We start from the raw sequence: 13188 nt of genomic DNA, 5'->3' as shown, positions 1-13188 counted from the left end.
TAAGGAACAGAATGAAGGGTAAATCTGGGGGAGAGAGACCACAGGAACGATAGGCAAGGTTTAGAAAAGGAGGTGGGAGAAGTTAGAAAAATTTATTTTCCCACGAAATAATTCTACAAGCTGTGTAAACATTTCTCACTAAAACAAATACTCAAACACACAAAGATTGTACATTTCCAGTGAAACACTCACAGTTAAAAGTTGCCTGTGTTCTTACTCTAGGAGCAAACACAAGGAGCCAGCACATGGATGCCTTCCTAGTCACCTTTGGCAGCGAGCTTCCTCACATTCCCTGACTGCTCAACGGATTATTAAAGCGACACGTAACACAATTAAATACAAAGCCAGGTGGGTAGAATTCTAGGTCATCAGTCTCGAGTCTTCAGCACTCGGGTCCATCTCAGTCACTCGTGCACACTCGTACCGCTCTTACACACAGACGCACTTGCACACAGAGAGGTCCGGCTCGTCAAGTCCAGTGCAGCGACATAAGACACTAACTACTCAGAACGTGTTTGTCACAATCGGTGTGAACTGCATGGATTAGAACAACCTTTGGAGTTTGGTTATATTTACCATAATTTATGGTCAAAGTTATAAACTTACAAGGATGGTAAAACATTCAGAAATCAAACCTTTTCAAGTCAAGCAATCACGCGTATTTACAGTATGTACAGACTTTCTACGAGAACGGGGGTAGGTGTCTAGACGATATAACAAATTTCCTGAAGGTGGGCATCTCTAGTCCCTGTAATTCATAAAGCAAATCTGCTGACTTGGCATTAAGACTCTAAAATAGTGTGATCAAACTGATATATATATATATATTTATATATTATATATATAATTATCATAAGAAGGTGTTTGCAGAAATAACATTTACAAACTATACAGTACACAGTACTAGTACATAGAAAATAGATTCTAACTTTATGATCCCCTTTGTGTAAGGCAAGACTGAATCTGTCCCCAAATTTAGTCAGCCAGAGGTACAAGCAAGAAACAGTGGTCCATGGATAAATGAGTATGCAGATCTGGTGCCTACATATTAAAAATCTGGAGAATCAGGAAATTCCACTTTTATCTGGGCCAATTCTGGCTTGCTGGATACATTAACTACATTTTTGAAAACATCAACTATGTTTCTTAAAATACTAAAGCCACCGGGGTGGCAACAGATTTTGTTCAAGTGGCAGCTATCCCAAACAGTTTTTGAAGAGTCCAGTATACAACCGGAGCACTGCAGCCATACGAGGCCAACTTACGTAGCACTTGCAAAAGGGAAAAAAAGGTATATTAATACTCCTTATCAATCATGCTATTGCTATTCAAGCAACAGCAATACAGAGTATACAAGACAGATCACATCTGACTGCAATGTAGACCCCAGAGATTTAGTCTGAGGATGGTGTCATACAAGACTTTAAAAAAAAAAAAAAGAACAAACACACAAGAGGGCAGAAGTCACTGGCGGATGTAAACATCCCTGCTCCACTCCCCAGCCTCGTTCCGTTTCCGGGCTATGCCTTCTCCATCCTTGTCACAGTAGCGATCCTTGGATTTATGCCGGCCGCGCTGTTTGTTGCACTCGCCGTGGTCCTGCTCTCGATCCAGGTCCCTGGCACGGTGTCGGGCTTCCCTGTGTCTGTGCTCGCTGCTCCCGTGGGGCTCCTCTCTGTGGTTGTGGTCGCGGTGTGGGGCGTAGTGGTCCCCGTGTTCGGGGGGGTAGTCTTCCTTCGGCTCCACGTAGGCAGAGTCTCGACTCTCCTGCGTTTCCGAGTCAAACGTCTCCTGCCTGGAGAGGCCTCGACTCGTGCCACCACGATGGCTGTGGTGCTGGGCGGAGGACGAAGAACGGTGGTGGGGTTTCTTGACGGGTTCCAGGCAGGGCTCTTCTTCAGCTTGGGAGGCGGAACGGGCAGGAGCAGAGCGCGCAGTCCTCGGATCTCCTTGAGAACCCTGGCACGGGAGGAAGGCGGCGCAGGCATGAGCCAAGGCCAGAGCGTCAGGAACTAACATGTCAGAAAAGCAAGCCCACGCATTCAGGTTTATTCCCCTCTAAGTTTCTAGAATGAAATCTCACCTACTCAGTTACTCCGTACGTCTGATAACACCCAGTGGCATTTCTAAGGTTTGTACTACATTATACTGGACTTGAATTTGTAAGAGCCCACAACAGCATCCGGAGGAACTTTCTTTTTCCCCTTAATGACTAAACGAAGGGGGGAGGGGATCCTTTTATATGTTCTCTTGGAGTTCAAATCAGATTCAGGGCCCTAAGGATTTTCTGCACACAAGTGCACATTTAACTACCTCTACCTGAATACACATGGGAAGATAAAAAATGCTTAAGATGTTGGCTTTGGATTGAGGGGAAAAAAGTAAAATGACAGGTGCTCCCAACAGCACTTAGCATGAGGAATGTACTGTCCTAAGTCTGTCTTGTGGATTAATTCATTAATGCAGCGGCCGTAGGGGACAGGTTGCCATCAGTCTTCGTGAGGCAAGGGGCACGTGAGGAGCTTATCCAAACTTACATGCAGAGTAAGCGGTGGAGCGGGAACGTGGCCCCAGGCAGTCTGATTCCATGGTTGTGCTACATAGATGGCATAGGAAATTCTATCCTTGTCTTCTAGAACATGTAGTTAGGGAGTTTTAAAGTTTACATACGTCTGTGGTATATTGTTTACCTGGTTTGTTTACGATCTTCAGTGGGAGCTGTGTACCCGTAAAAGACTCAGTGTGGATGGAGCTGCTCTAACTGGAAGGAGTGCTGTGCTGGGTGACTGGGAGTGGATCCCGGCCATGTGACCTAAGGCAGCTCGGTTTCTAGGGCGTAAGGAAGAGCTCCTCTTACCTGTGAATTAGAGGCTTGAGTGGGGCTAGTAGGCAGAGTCGAAGTAGCTAAAGTCCGGCTAAGGAGAGGGTTGGGGAGATGGCTGCTGGGGGGGTGGGTGGCCTTCCAGTAGGCCTCCAGATAGTCGGCAAGGTGCTCACAAGCATCCTCCAGCTGGTTCTCGTCCAGGATCACGTCAAACAGCTCCTGCAGAGACAGACACTTCAGGCGGCGCCCTTAGCCAGCCCCGCACCGGGTGAGTTTCACACACACACTCACACGAGGGAGGGGCTCAAGAGCTGCACCACTTTGTATTTGCTCGTGTGCTCCTGCTTTCTCCTTACCTAACTGGCTGACTGCCCTGCTGAGTGTGATTGCCCGTCTGTCCGCCTGAGGTCGTCATTTACAACCCTCGATGCTTAACCGTGGCAATCACCAGAATATGAAAGGTGTCGTGAAAGTTGTTTAGGACACGATAGAAAAGAGAAGTAAAAAAAGAAAACAAAAATACAATCTGGACAGTACAGAAGAGGCCTGTTTTTTGACATGGAGACTATGAAAAACTTGATCTTGGAAATGACTGAGGCCCGTTTAGGACATGAAATTTGGCAGAAAAAAGCTGAAACCACAGATGATTTGACAGGGTGCAAACTTCAAAATATGCTAAGCAACAGAAAATTAATATAATCAGAACTCTTATAGCTTCTGCTATACCTGCATATCAAAACAAAACAAAAACCCAGAGGTGATCTAGGGTCCCCAAGCATGATAGGTAAAGGAGGGATTAGAAGGAAGAAGGTGTTTTGAGTGTTCAGAAATTTGTTTTTACGTGGTCTCAAATCAATTTCTCAGTTGTTAAGAGCCAGCAATTTGCTCCCTATTATTAGAAGTGAATAGTAATCCCAAATCCATTTTAGCAACGAAATTTCTGAAACCACAATCTTGTTTCATTTAAGACAATTAGATACTAACAGTGCACGGTCACCACGGAATGCACTGTAGCTTTTTGTAAGCCATGATCTAGACAAGCGCTTGTGGGAACGGGTGGGACAGTTCACCTCTTGGGAGTGAGGACCACGGCTCGGTGGGGAGAATTCCGTCCGGTGTTTGTGTGCCTGCCTTGTGGATATAATGCCAGGTCTGAGGACGCGGAGTGGATTGTACCGTTCCGAGAGACCACTTACCGGAGGACACTGAGCCAGTTTGTCTGCTGCTACCATCTGGACATTGAGGTGTTTGGCTTGAGATTTCCCTCGAGATTTTATTAACCTTTGTAAAACCTGTGCGAGAGAAGGTGTAACGGGAGAACATCTGCACTCAGCTGAAGAAGCAGCTCAATAGACTGAGCTACAAAATGTCTAAGATTGCAGAATTAACGCGTTCACACACACGTCAGGTGCAGGCTTCAAAAAACATACCCAGCTAGCATGGAGCTTATGCTGAAGCTTACCAAACCTCTGGTATCGTGGCTCCTTTGTGTTTACAAAAACTGAGAACCCCAAGAGCTTTAGAACATACGCCTGTTACATGTGAACATATTACTTATTTTTGTACAACTATCTATAGTTTTTTGCAAAGTCTCCTAGCTACACTTACTTCTAACCTGCTACTGTGTATTGTTTTGGTTGGAATAGGTGAAGAAATTTATCCTTCAACACATAGGGAATTCAGAAGAGGAGGAGTATTTTAGTAGCCTTTGCAGGTAACTGTGGATATTGTCTTTTAACATTACACCAAACTACTTTCTTCACGACAGTCTGCACGTGAAAGCTAACACCCTATCCATGAACTTCTCTCACTCTCAAGTTCCACTGCCCCGTCTCGAAATTTGAACGGATCTTTTACCAGGCATGATTTGTAACATCATTCATTCATCATCTGGAAAACCAATGGTGCACGGAGTTCTTCAGATCTTCGGACACATTTTTAAAAGAATATATTTGCTATTACCACTAATCTCAGAAAAGTCTGTCTTTTGAGAAGCTGGTAAGCTCTCAGGTAGATTCGAATTTTCTGAAATTCTGTTTTTTTGTTTGAAACCTTCAGTTTTATCACTGGTGACAAATGGGAAAAGATCTGCCAAATAAGCCAGTCTGAATAAACATAGTATGCCAGTTGTTCTTTCAAATAAAAATGGTGTTCCATGAAAAAAGCTACTTGAGTTTGTATTTCGAAGTGTCCTCAAGATAGCTAACTGCTAAAACTGTAGCTGAAGCACTTTCAAATGTACTTCCTGTTTCATTACACAGGATATTGAAAAGGCTTGTATTGAAGAGTCAAATTTTACTCCTGTGTCAGGACATTGCTCAGTGCGACTGCACGGTGGTGGTCTTCTTCACTGTGGGTGCTGTCTGGTACCAGTCTCGAGTCATGGACACTTAACTTTTACCCACCTTTGCACCATCAGTGCAAATGCCCAAACACTGAAAAAGGAAAATAATGTCTCAGTATTACTGTGGAAATCATTTTGACCTTGTGGACTCTCAGCAAGTTTCTCAGAACCTTCCTCCAGGAAACCAGGGACCACACTTTTAGGAATCACTGTTGTAAGCCATGAACCTATGGTGTTTGCTTATATTAAGAACTCTTGACTACCCTGTCTCTTCACACTCCTGATGTTAGAAACATAGCCTTTTACAAGTGTAAAGCACAACATAAACGCCATAGTGAAGTGTGATTAGAGAGCAGACAAGAACAACCCCACTTACCTTAGGAGAAGAAATCTTTACGTATACTATAATGGGGGCCAAGGAAGTTTTACTAAGTTGAGCTGGATGATTAATAGTATCTGCGTCAAGGACTACCAGTTGCAATGTTCTTGCAAGTTCAAAAATCCTTTCGATTTCACTCTGAACTTCCGCTGTAAAAGGTTAAGCAGAGTTCAATTAAAGTATTTTTAGACCCAATAGAAATCAAGTAAAATGCTACACTGTTTCTTCACCTGGAAGGCAGGTAGGACAGCCAGTAGGCTAATGTTCACAGGTAACAGAGCTGATAAAAGGTATCCTTTGGAAAGAGCTGTCTCTCCAAAGTACCTTTAGAATTGAGGGAAGTCTTTCAACGAGCTATAAAATTTGCTTCCAGTATAACAGTTTGAGTAGGAGAATCAAAATAGTTGGCTATCGGTGCTGACTTACTTTTTGTGCTGTAAAACTTCACTCTGTGAAATCATTTCATAAAAATTTTGTAAAATAGAAACAATGTGTTTGTTTCTGACCACGTTACCATAGCAACTGTCACCACCTTTCTTTTCACTGTATCAGCTTAATCTGTGTTTATACTGTCACCTATTGGTATGCTTTCTGGATATGATAATCTAGACAAATGTATTAGCAAGCTGAAATACAACATTAAAAACAGGAGAGACGTTAATGGTATCTATAACAAACTTGTCCAAAAACACACTTTTCATGGTTTCTACCACCAGACGAATGGTCCTGCAGTATTCCTGTTCTAAAAGGGTAGTTCTCCATTAGAAGCAGCACTACAGGGCACCTGGATGGCTCATTCAGTTGAGCATCCGACTCTTGATTTCTGCTCAGGTCATGGTCTCGCGGGTTTGTGAGCGCGAACCCTGCATCCGGCTCTCTGCTGACAGCATGGAACCTGCTTGAGATTCTCTCCTTCTGCCCCTCCCTTGCTTGCACTCTCTCAAACAAACATTAAAAAAAAAAAAAAAAAAAAAAACAGAAAAAAGCAAAAATCCAAACGATAAGGTTTATAGAGAAATTATCAACTAAAAATATGCTTGAACACCAGGGAAATTTCATTCAGTCTGTCTACCCCATGATCTCTCTAGAATCTAAAACAGGAGGTCCAATAGAATGTTCTGTGATGACGGAAATAGTCTGTATCAATGCCGTCCACCCGATAGCCAGCCACTAGGCACTTGCGGCCACTGAGCGCTCGAAATGTAGTGTGAATGAGAAGCTGAATTTTTAAGCTTAAAGTGAAATAGCCAGAAGCTCCAGAAGCATAGATCTGTCAAGCCTAGCATGCAGCTTGCAGTGTCTACTACGACCATGAAGGGCGGGTTCCTTGAGACTCCTAGCCCTACAGAATACCTTTCAAGTCCTCTTATTTGGTTCTGTGCGGAAGACTCCTGGAGATAACTTCCACTACTGCAGAAAAGATAAGTCACTAATCATCTGCCTCACAACATGTTATGACTAGACTCCTTTTATTTACCCGGATGTCTTTAAAATCTGGACTTAAACCACCTGCAATACCAGCTTTAAAATAATATTTGGTTACATGGTACTCATGACAATCTTGCAGGAAGGAAAAACAAAACCCGATTAAGCTTCTGGATCTACCCGTTTATAAGAAACAGAACAATTAAATAAACTACACTATAATGCAGTTAGCAAACTTTGGACTATGGAAAACTATGCATAAGTGACCCAGACTCTTTAAGCAAAAAGTTACAAGGGAAAAAAAAAAAAAGATATATGGAAAACTATAGACTAAGAAACTTAAGGACCTTTGAACCAATCACTGTGGACTTTAATTCGCATCTTGACTCTATATATTTACAACGCATAAGTGAGTAAAATATAAAAAATATATATGACAATTAGGAAATGATACATGGCTGAATGGAAATCTCATGATACTAGGGATGTATTGTTAAGATATGATAATGGCATTATGGTTTAAATAAAGAGAGTCCCTAATCTTTAGAAATAGGTACTGAAATATTTACAGATAAAATCTGTAATGATGTCTGGGATTTGTTTCCAAATAATCCAGAGACAGTTGGGGGACAAAGGAGAGGACTGGAGATGAAACAAGACTGGCCATGAATGTCGAAAGTGAGTGATAAATACCTGAAGTTCCTTCCACTTCTAACTTCCCTACATAACTGAATTTAATAACAGTTTAAAAAATAAAAATGGTATATTCTGATTTCTTTTCATAATAGTGTTTTAAAACATGACTAATATTGTTTACATATTCTCTACATTTACCTTATCTTTACATTTTTATTCCAATTATAACCTTGCTACAGCTTTATAACCTTGTTGTGGCTTAACTATCTTAATTCAAGTAATATTTTTAAGAGTGTAATGTTCTTCTGCATTCTCTAAGTGTGAAAAGTATCTAATGTAGGTATCTTAGATTGTGATGCTTGACCAACATTACAACTGGAAAAACAAAGTTAGAACTTGTATGAATCTTATGGCTACAAATAAAGCCGTATGTCCATCCAAAGAAGTCATGTACCACCCCAAAACAGTACAAAAGATGGACTTAAAGCTTCACATTTTTCCAAGTTTTCTTTCCCTTCATGTCATACAGTGGTACATCAGCATAATGAACTCCAAAGGCAACATACTATACTTTGGTTTCTGTAACGGAGCTTTTCTAAAAGCTTACGCATCAAGCAAATTTTTACCTATCAAATTATATCTTCACTGTACCGGATCTTTCATCCTTCTGTAAAAGAAGTGATAGCTGAAATTGATCTTTGAGGTGAGGATCTATCTTCTCAAATTTAAGCTCTACTAAATATAGAAGAATCTTAAGGTATAGCATATACATAAACTTACATATCTGGAATGTTAAAGTATCGGTTTTGTACTACGTTGTAACATGAAACGTGTTTCCTCTACAACAGAGTCCACATAACGCCCACAACTTGTAATTCAACATGTACGGGCATCACTGGACCATTCTCCTGCTATAAGTACCTATGTCCTAGTGCTACCATAAGAAAAACTTAAAATCGCCAGAGAAACCTACCCCTGTGTTTCCCTGGGAGCAAAGACTCCGTATTTGCTAATTCAGTGTCCACGGAGACTTTACTAAGAAGTGACTGCACCTTAAGCCCCGTCCTCTGCCGCGTTCCAGATCTGCCTGCTGGACATCTGCGTGCTTCGTAACACTGCAAATTCAACACGTGCGCAAACGCAGTCATCATGTTCCTTATCCCCCTACCCAGCCCAGTACTCCAGCCAAGCTCCTCCTCCTGAATTCCTTCTCCCCAGAATAACACCATTGATGACCCAGTTCCTGAAAGCGGAACCTTACAGCTCGTGCTGGAGTCGGCTTCTTCATGTTCCAGGTTCAACAGATTGCCAGATCCCGGCTCTCTTCTCTCTGGACTCCTTTCATTCTACTCATTCCCTTCACCCCTGTCTGATGTCAGTCCTCTTAATCTCTAAGTTGAATGATGAATGACCACGACTACTAAATGACCTGACAGGGCAAGAAGTGGACTGAGAGGAGATGCTTCTAAAGGCACCCGTTTGATTAGGTTTTGCACGGAGGACATTATTTTTCCCTGAAACAACCTCAACAATCTGAGTTTCCCCTGACTTGGCTCTTGCCCCTTTCCATTCTCTTCTCCACAATGCTGTCAGTGATCCTTCTAAAACACAAGTCCTGTGGTGTCACATCTGCTTTCCTACACCTTTCTACCGCATCCACAATAAAAGGCCTACAAAGTCCTACATGATCAGGCACAGTCTCTCTGACCTCATCCTCCCAACCCCTGGCCTCTGCTCGTTCCACATCTGGCTTCCTTGCTATCCCTTAAACACATCACACTCCCACCACAGGGCCTTTGCACCTTCAGCTCCCTCTGCCTGAGACAGTCTTTTCACGGGTAGCTTACTGTAAGGCCAGAGAATTCACAACATAAGTCATTCTGCTAAAACGTTGCTTCCTCAGAGAGGCTCCCCCAACATCCCCATGTAAAAAATCACTCTTCTCAGTTTTTCTGTACCCCTTGGCCTGCCTTTTTTTTCCAGACTCCTGAACCACGGACTTTTATTATCTGCTCACTTTTGTCCATGTGTTCCTTATGAAATAAAAACTCTATGAGAGTGAGGAGTTGGTGTCCTTTACATCTGTGTCCCCAGCACTTACAGTAATGCCTAGCACATGGTTGGTACTCAAGTATTTGTTAAATGGATGAATAAATGCCTAAAACCTACGATACATGGTTCCATAATGCCTTAAGGGTAAGCTCCAAATCCCTTAATATCTCTCCTCTGCTTCTCTGGTGTCACCTCCCACCTCCCTCTTTTAAACCATACACTCACAGACTCACAGCTAAGGTAAAGAACAGTGTTGTCCAGAAGCTTCTCTTCACTCTCACTTTAAGTCCCTATCATCCTCTCTACCTCCTTCCCTCCTTTTTTTTTTTTTTTTTTTCCCTAAAAGTTTCATTAAAAGTGTTGAGAGTGATGGCGGGGGGGGGGGGGGGGGGGGGAAGGGATGGGAGAGAATTACGAGCATGTTCTGCACTGTCAGCTCAGAGCTCACCGTGGGGGTTGATCCCAGAACCAGTGCTCTATTACCCAAGTGTAGTCAGTGAGGGTTTTTTAGGTGAGGAACCAAACTGTGTTTTCTAAGGTATTCTACATATTACTAACAGATAGTTTATTATTTTTAATAGTTTCTCTATGATTTATATAATGATTTATATAAAGATCTCAAACTCTCAGGGGCGCCTCGGTGGCTCAGTCGGTTGAGCGTCCGACTTCTGCTCAGGTCATGATCTTGTGGTTTGTGAGTTTGGGCCCCGCGTCGGGCTCTGTGCTGACAGCTCAGAGCCTGCAGCCTGCTTTGGATTCTGTGTCTCCCTCTCTCTCTGCCCCTCCCTTGCTCATGCTCTGTCTCAAAAATAAACTAAAAAAAATTTTTTTAAATTGAAAAAAAAAATCTCAAACTCTCAGAAAAATTACTTTATAACAACAGAACCTAACAACCCAGTGAGTGAAATGTGACCATGATTAACCTAAAACTCCAAGCACATGCCACAGAAAAGAAATAACTGCCAAACTATCTCATTTGAGCAAATCAGCACGTTTATAAACAGTATCCAAACACAACCCTGTAGACATGTTCACTAAAATCTCTATACTGTTTTTGTACATAGTATCAGTTAAAAATGGCCAGTAACTAATTTTATCTTTTATCTCAACACCTACTCATCCCCCCGACACACACTATCCTGAATATGACATAATCATTGATATAATTCAGTTACCGAGGGTCTTTGGATAATAGCCATCACTGATGGCTATGTTTTTATTATTAAACATACTATGTTTAATCCTTACAATAATTCTACAAGGTAGTTCTCTCTCTCTGTTGTTTAGATGAGGAAACTCGGCATTAAAGACATCAACGAACTTGCCCACGGTAACACCAATGCAAAGCCAGGAAGTTTTAGAGTCTCTAGACACCCAAGCTCACATTAGTGGGGGAAAGGAAAAAAAACACAACCAAAACAATGCTGACAGCCAGTGGAACATTTAACTCGCAACTATCCTAACAAATCTTTCTGCATCATGAAATCACTAAGACTGTAACACCTGCCCCTGGCAACACGGGTTGGCAACACGGGTCCATTTCTTCTCTGCTCTATGACACACGGAATTATCATCTAGTTAGAGCTTCTCATTGGCAACGTCAGGAGAGAAATGTTTCAATAGCCTAAGCTCATCAGCACTGCACAGACTTACCTAAGCTTGACCTTGTGTTAGATCTTTCTATTATTGCATGCTTGCTGGGATTGTTTAACACTGAGCGCTTGGCGAGCGAGATGTCAGCCGTGACCCTTGTGATGGATATCCTGTGGGCGAAAAGTAACAGAAGACCCTGAGGTTACTAGCTGAATAAAAGGGGATAGAAGTACATTCCCAAAACGCATCTAGATTTGAGATATACAGTGAACATTATTTTCAGGTGAAAATCATTTTTAATGAATTGTTAATGACTAATCATTCATTTTGGCTTATCCTGCACCTCCTTACTTGGCATTTGTTGTGTGCTTACCAAGGGCGAAGCGCTCTACCAGACTTAAGAGTCTAGTGGAAGAGATGGGCAATAAATAAGAAAATTAACAAAATAATTAAAAGATCAAGATGGCTGTCAGAGAGAGGACAGATAGGGTGTTGTGACAGTAAGGAATTAGGGGGCTCCTTTTAGGTCTGGTAGAAATGAGAGCACCACAATTTGGAAGCTGGAAACAGTAAGATGACAGACCCAGAGAAGTAAATATCTAAGTCAGTAACGGGAATAGTTGAGTAAAATAGAAGCCTCATGATACCGCTGAAGAAGAAGGCAAAACTAAAAACACGAGGTTTGGTGAAAAGTCTGTTTCCGAGTTCTAGCCCCCCCACCTCCCCTCGAGTCGCCAGGTGATACTCCCTTCCCCGTGTGATTTAACACCACTGGTTGATTCCCTACAGGCAGTAAAATACAGGGCCTCTGACCAGGAGACCCTAGGCAGAGAGAGGACAGGGACACTAGATGGAAAAGAAAGGATTCTAAATGTTGGGCCACCAGCCCTCTTCCCTGTCTTACAGTTCTGACAGCCAGGCTTACTTCCTCCAGGGGTCAGAATGGAAGATCTTTCCATGGGAAAACTGACTACCAAGGGGAGGACACCCCAGGATAACGACATTAGAGGTTTCCAATTAGATGGTCCAGTGAGCCTGTCCTATAGGGAAGCATAAAGCTGACAAGCCCCACCTGTGAGCACAGAATTTCCAAGTGATCACGTGATACCCCCATTCTTAGGAGCCCCACAGCGCTCCCTGAGAGTCTTAGGAAAAGCTCTAACATAAGAGACCAAAACAAACAGAAAAAGCAACAGTATGAATAATATAGTTGATTCTTGAACAACATGGGGGTTTGAAGCACCAATACCCTGGGCAGTCAAAAATCCACATAGAGCTTTTGACTGCCCCCAAACTTAACTAATAGCCTACTGTTGACTGGAAGCCCTACTGATAATGTAAATAAGCTATAAACACATATTTTATATGTTATATATTCTGTATACTTATAATAATACCTAACTTTTTCTTAATCTTCCAGTATTTCTAATTGGTTCACCGGCAGGATTTTTCAAATGGTCACAATTCCTCCCCCCAATTTTCCAATATATTTATTGAAAAACAAAATCTCATAGGGGCGCCTGGGTGGCTCAGTCAGTTGAGTGTCTGACTCTTGATTTCAGCTCATGTTCTGATCTCACACTTCTTGAGATTGAGCCCCGCATCAGGCTCTCCGCTGGCAGCGTGGAGCCTGCTTGGGATTCTCTCTCTTCCTCTCTGCGCATCTCCTGCTCATGTACACATGCTCCCTTGCTCTCTCTTTCTCAAAAAATGAGGCAGAAGCACCTGGGTGGCTCAATCAGTTGAGCATCTGGCTCTGGGTTTCGACTCAGGTTATGATCTTACAGTTTCGTGGTTTCAAGCCTCACATCAGGCTCTGTGCTGGCAGTGTGAAGGTTGCTTAGGATTCTCTCTTTCCTTCTCTCTGCCCCTCCTGCTCTCTCTCTCTCTCTTTCAAAATAAAGAAACATTAAAAAAAAAATCCTCATATAAGTG

The 13188-nt window shown here is 42.5% G+C and overlaps 2 protein-coding genes across 12 annotated transcripts in view; one reads left to right on the top strand and one right to left on the bottom strand.

The window, feature by feature from the left end:
* Positions 1 to 9831, top strand: part of NSUN6 (NOP2/Sun RNA methyltransferase 6) — a 77643-nt gene extending 67812 nt beyond the window's left edge. For 4 of the 6 annotated variants that reach the window (XM_042945043.1, XM_042945041.1, XM_042945046.1 and 1 more), the window contains one exon: positions 223 to 688. The gene's annotated coding sequence lies outside the window, so the exon portion shown is untranslated. Of the gene's footprint in view, positions 1 to 222; positions 689 to 4470; positions 5530 to 7588; positions 7651 to 8456 lie in introns of those variants that run through there. The other 2 variants (XM_042945045.1, XM_042945042.1) reach the window with 2 other exon arrangements.
* CACNB2 (calcium voltage-gated channel auxiliary subunit beta 2) overlaps positions 1374 to 13188 on the bottom strand; it is a 383221-nt gene continuing 371406 nt past the window's right edge. For all 6 annotated transcript variants that reach the window (XM_042945034.1, XM_042945035.1, XM_042945036.1 and 3 more), the window contains 5 exons: positions 11314 to 11423; positions 5545 to 5696; positions 4021 to 4116; positions 2858 to 3043; positions 1374 to 1959 (listed from right to left, as the gene is read on the bottom strand). In XM_042945034.1, coding sequence (XP_042800968.1) covers positions 1465 to 1959; positions 2858 to 3043; positions 4021 to 4116; positions 5545 to 5696; positions 11314 to 11423 — 1039 coding nt within the window. In that variant the 3' untranslated portion in view covers positions 1374 to 1464. The remainder of the gene's footprint in view (positions 1960 to 2857; positions 3044 to 4020; positions 4117 to 5544; positions 5697 to 11313; positions 11424 to 13188) is intronic.

Source organism: Panthera leo, chromosome B4, assembly GCF_018350215.1.
Source record: "Panthera leo isolate Ple1 chromosome B4, P.leo_Ple1_pat1.1, whole genome shotgun sequence".
Classification (NCBI taxonomy): Eukaryota; Metazoa; Chordata; class Mammalia; order Carnivora; family Felidae; genus Panthera; species Panthera leo.
This window is presented reverse-complemented; position numbering and strand designations above follow the sequence as displayed.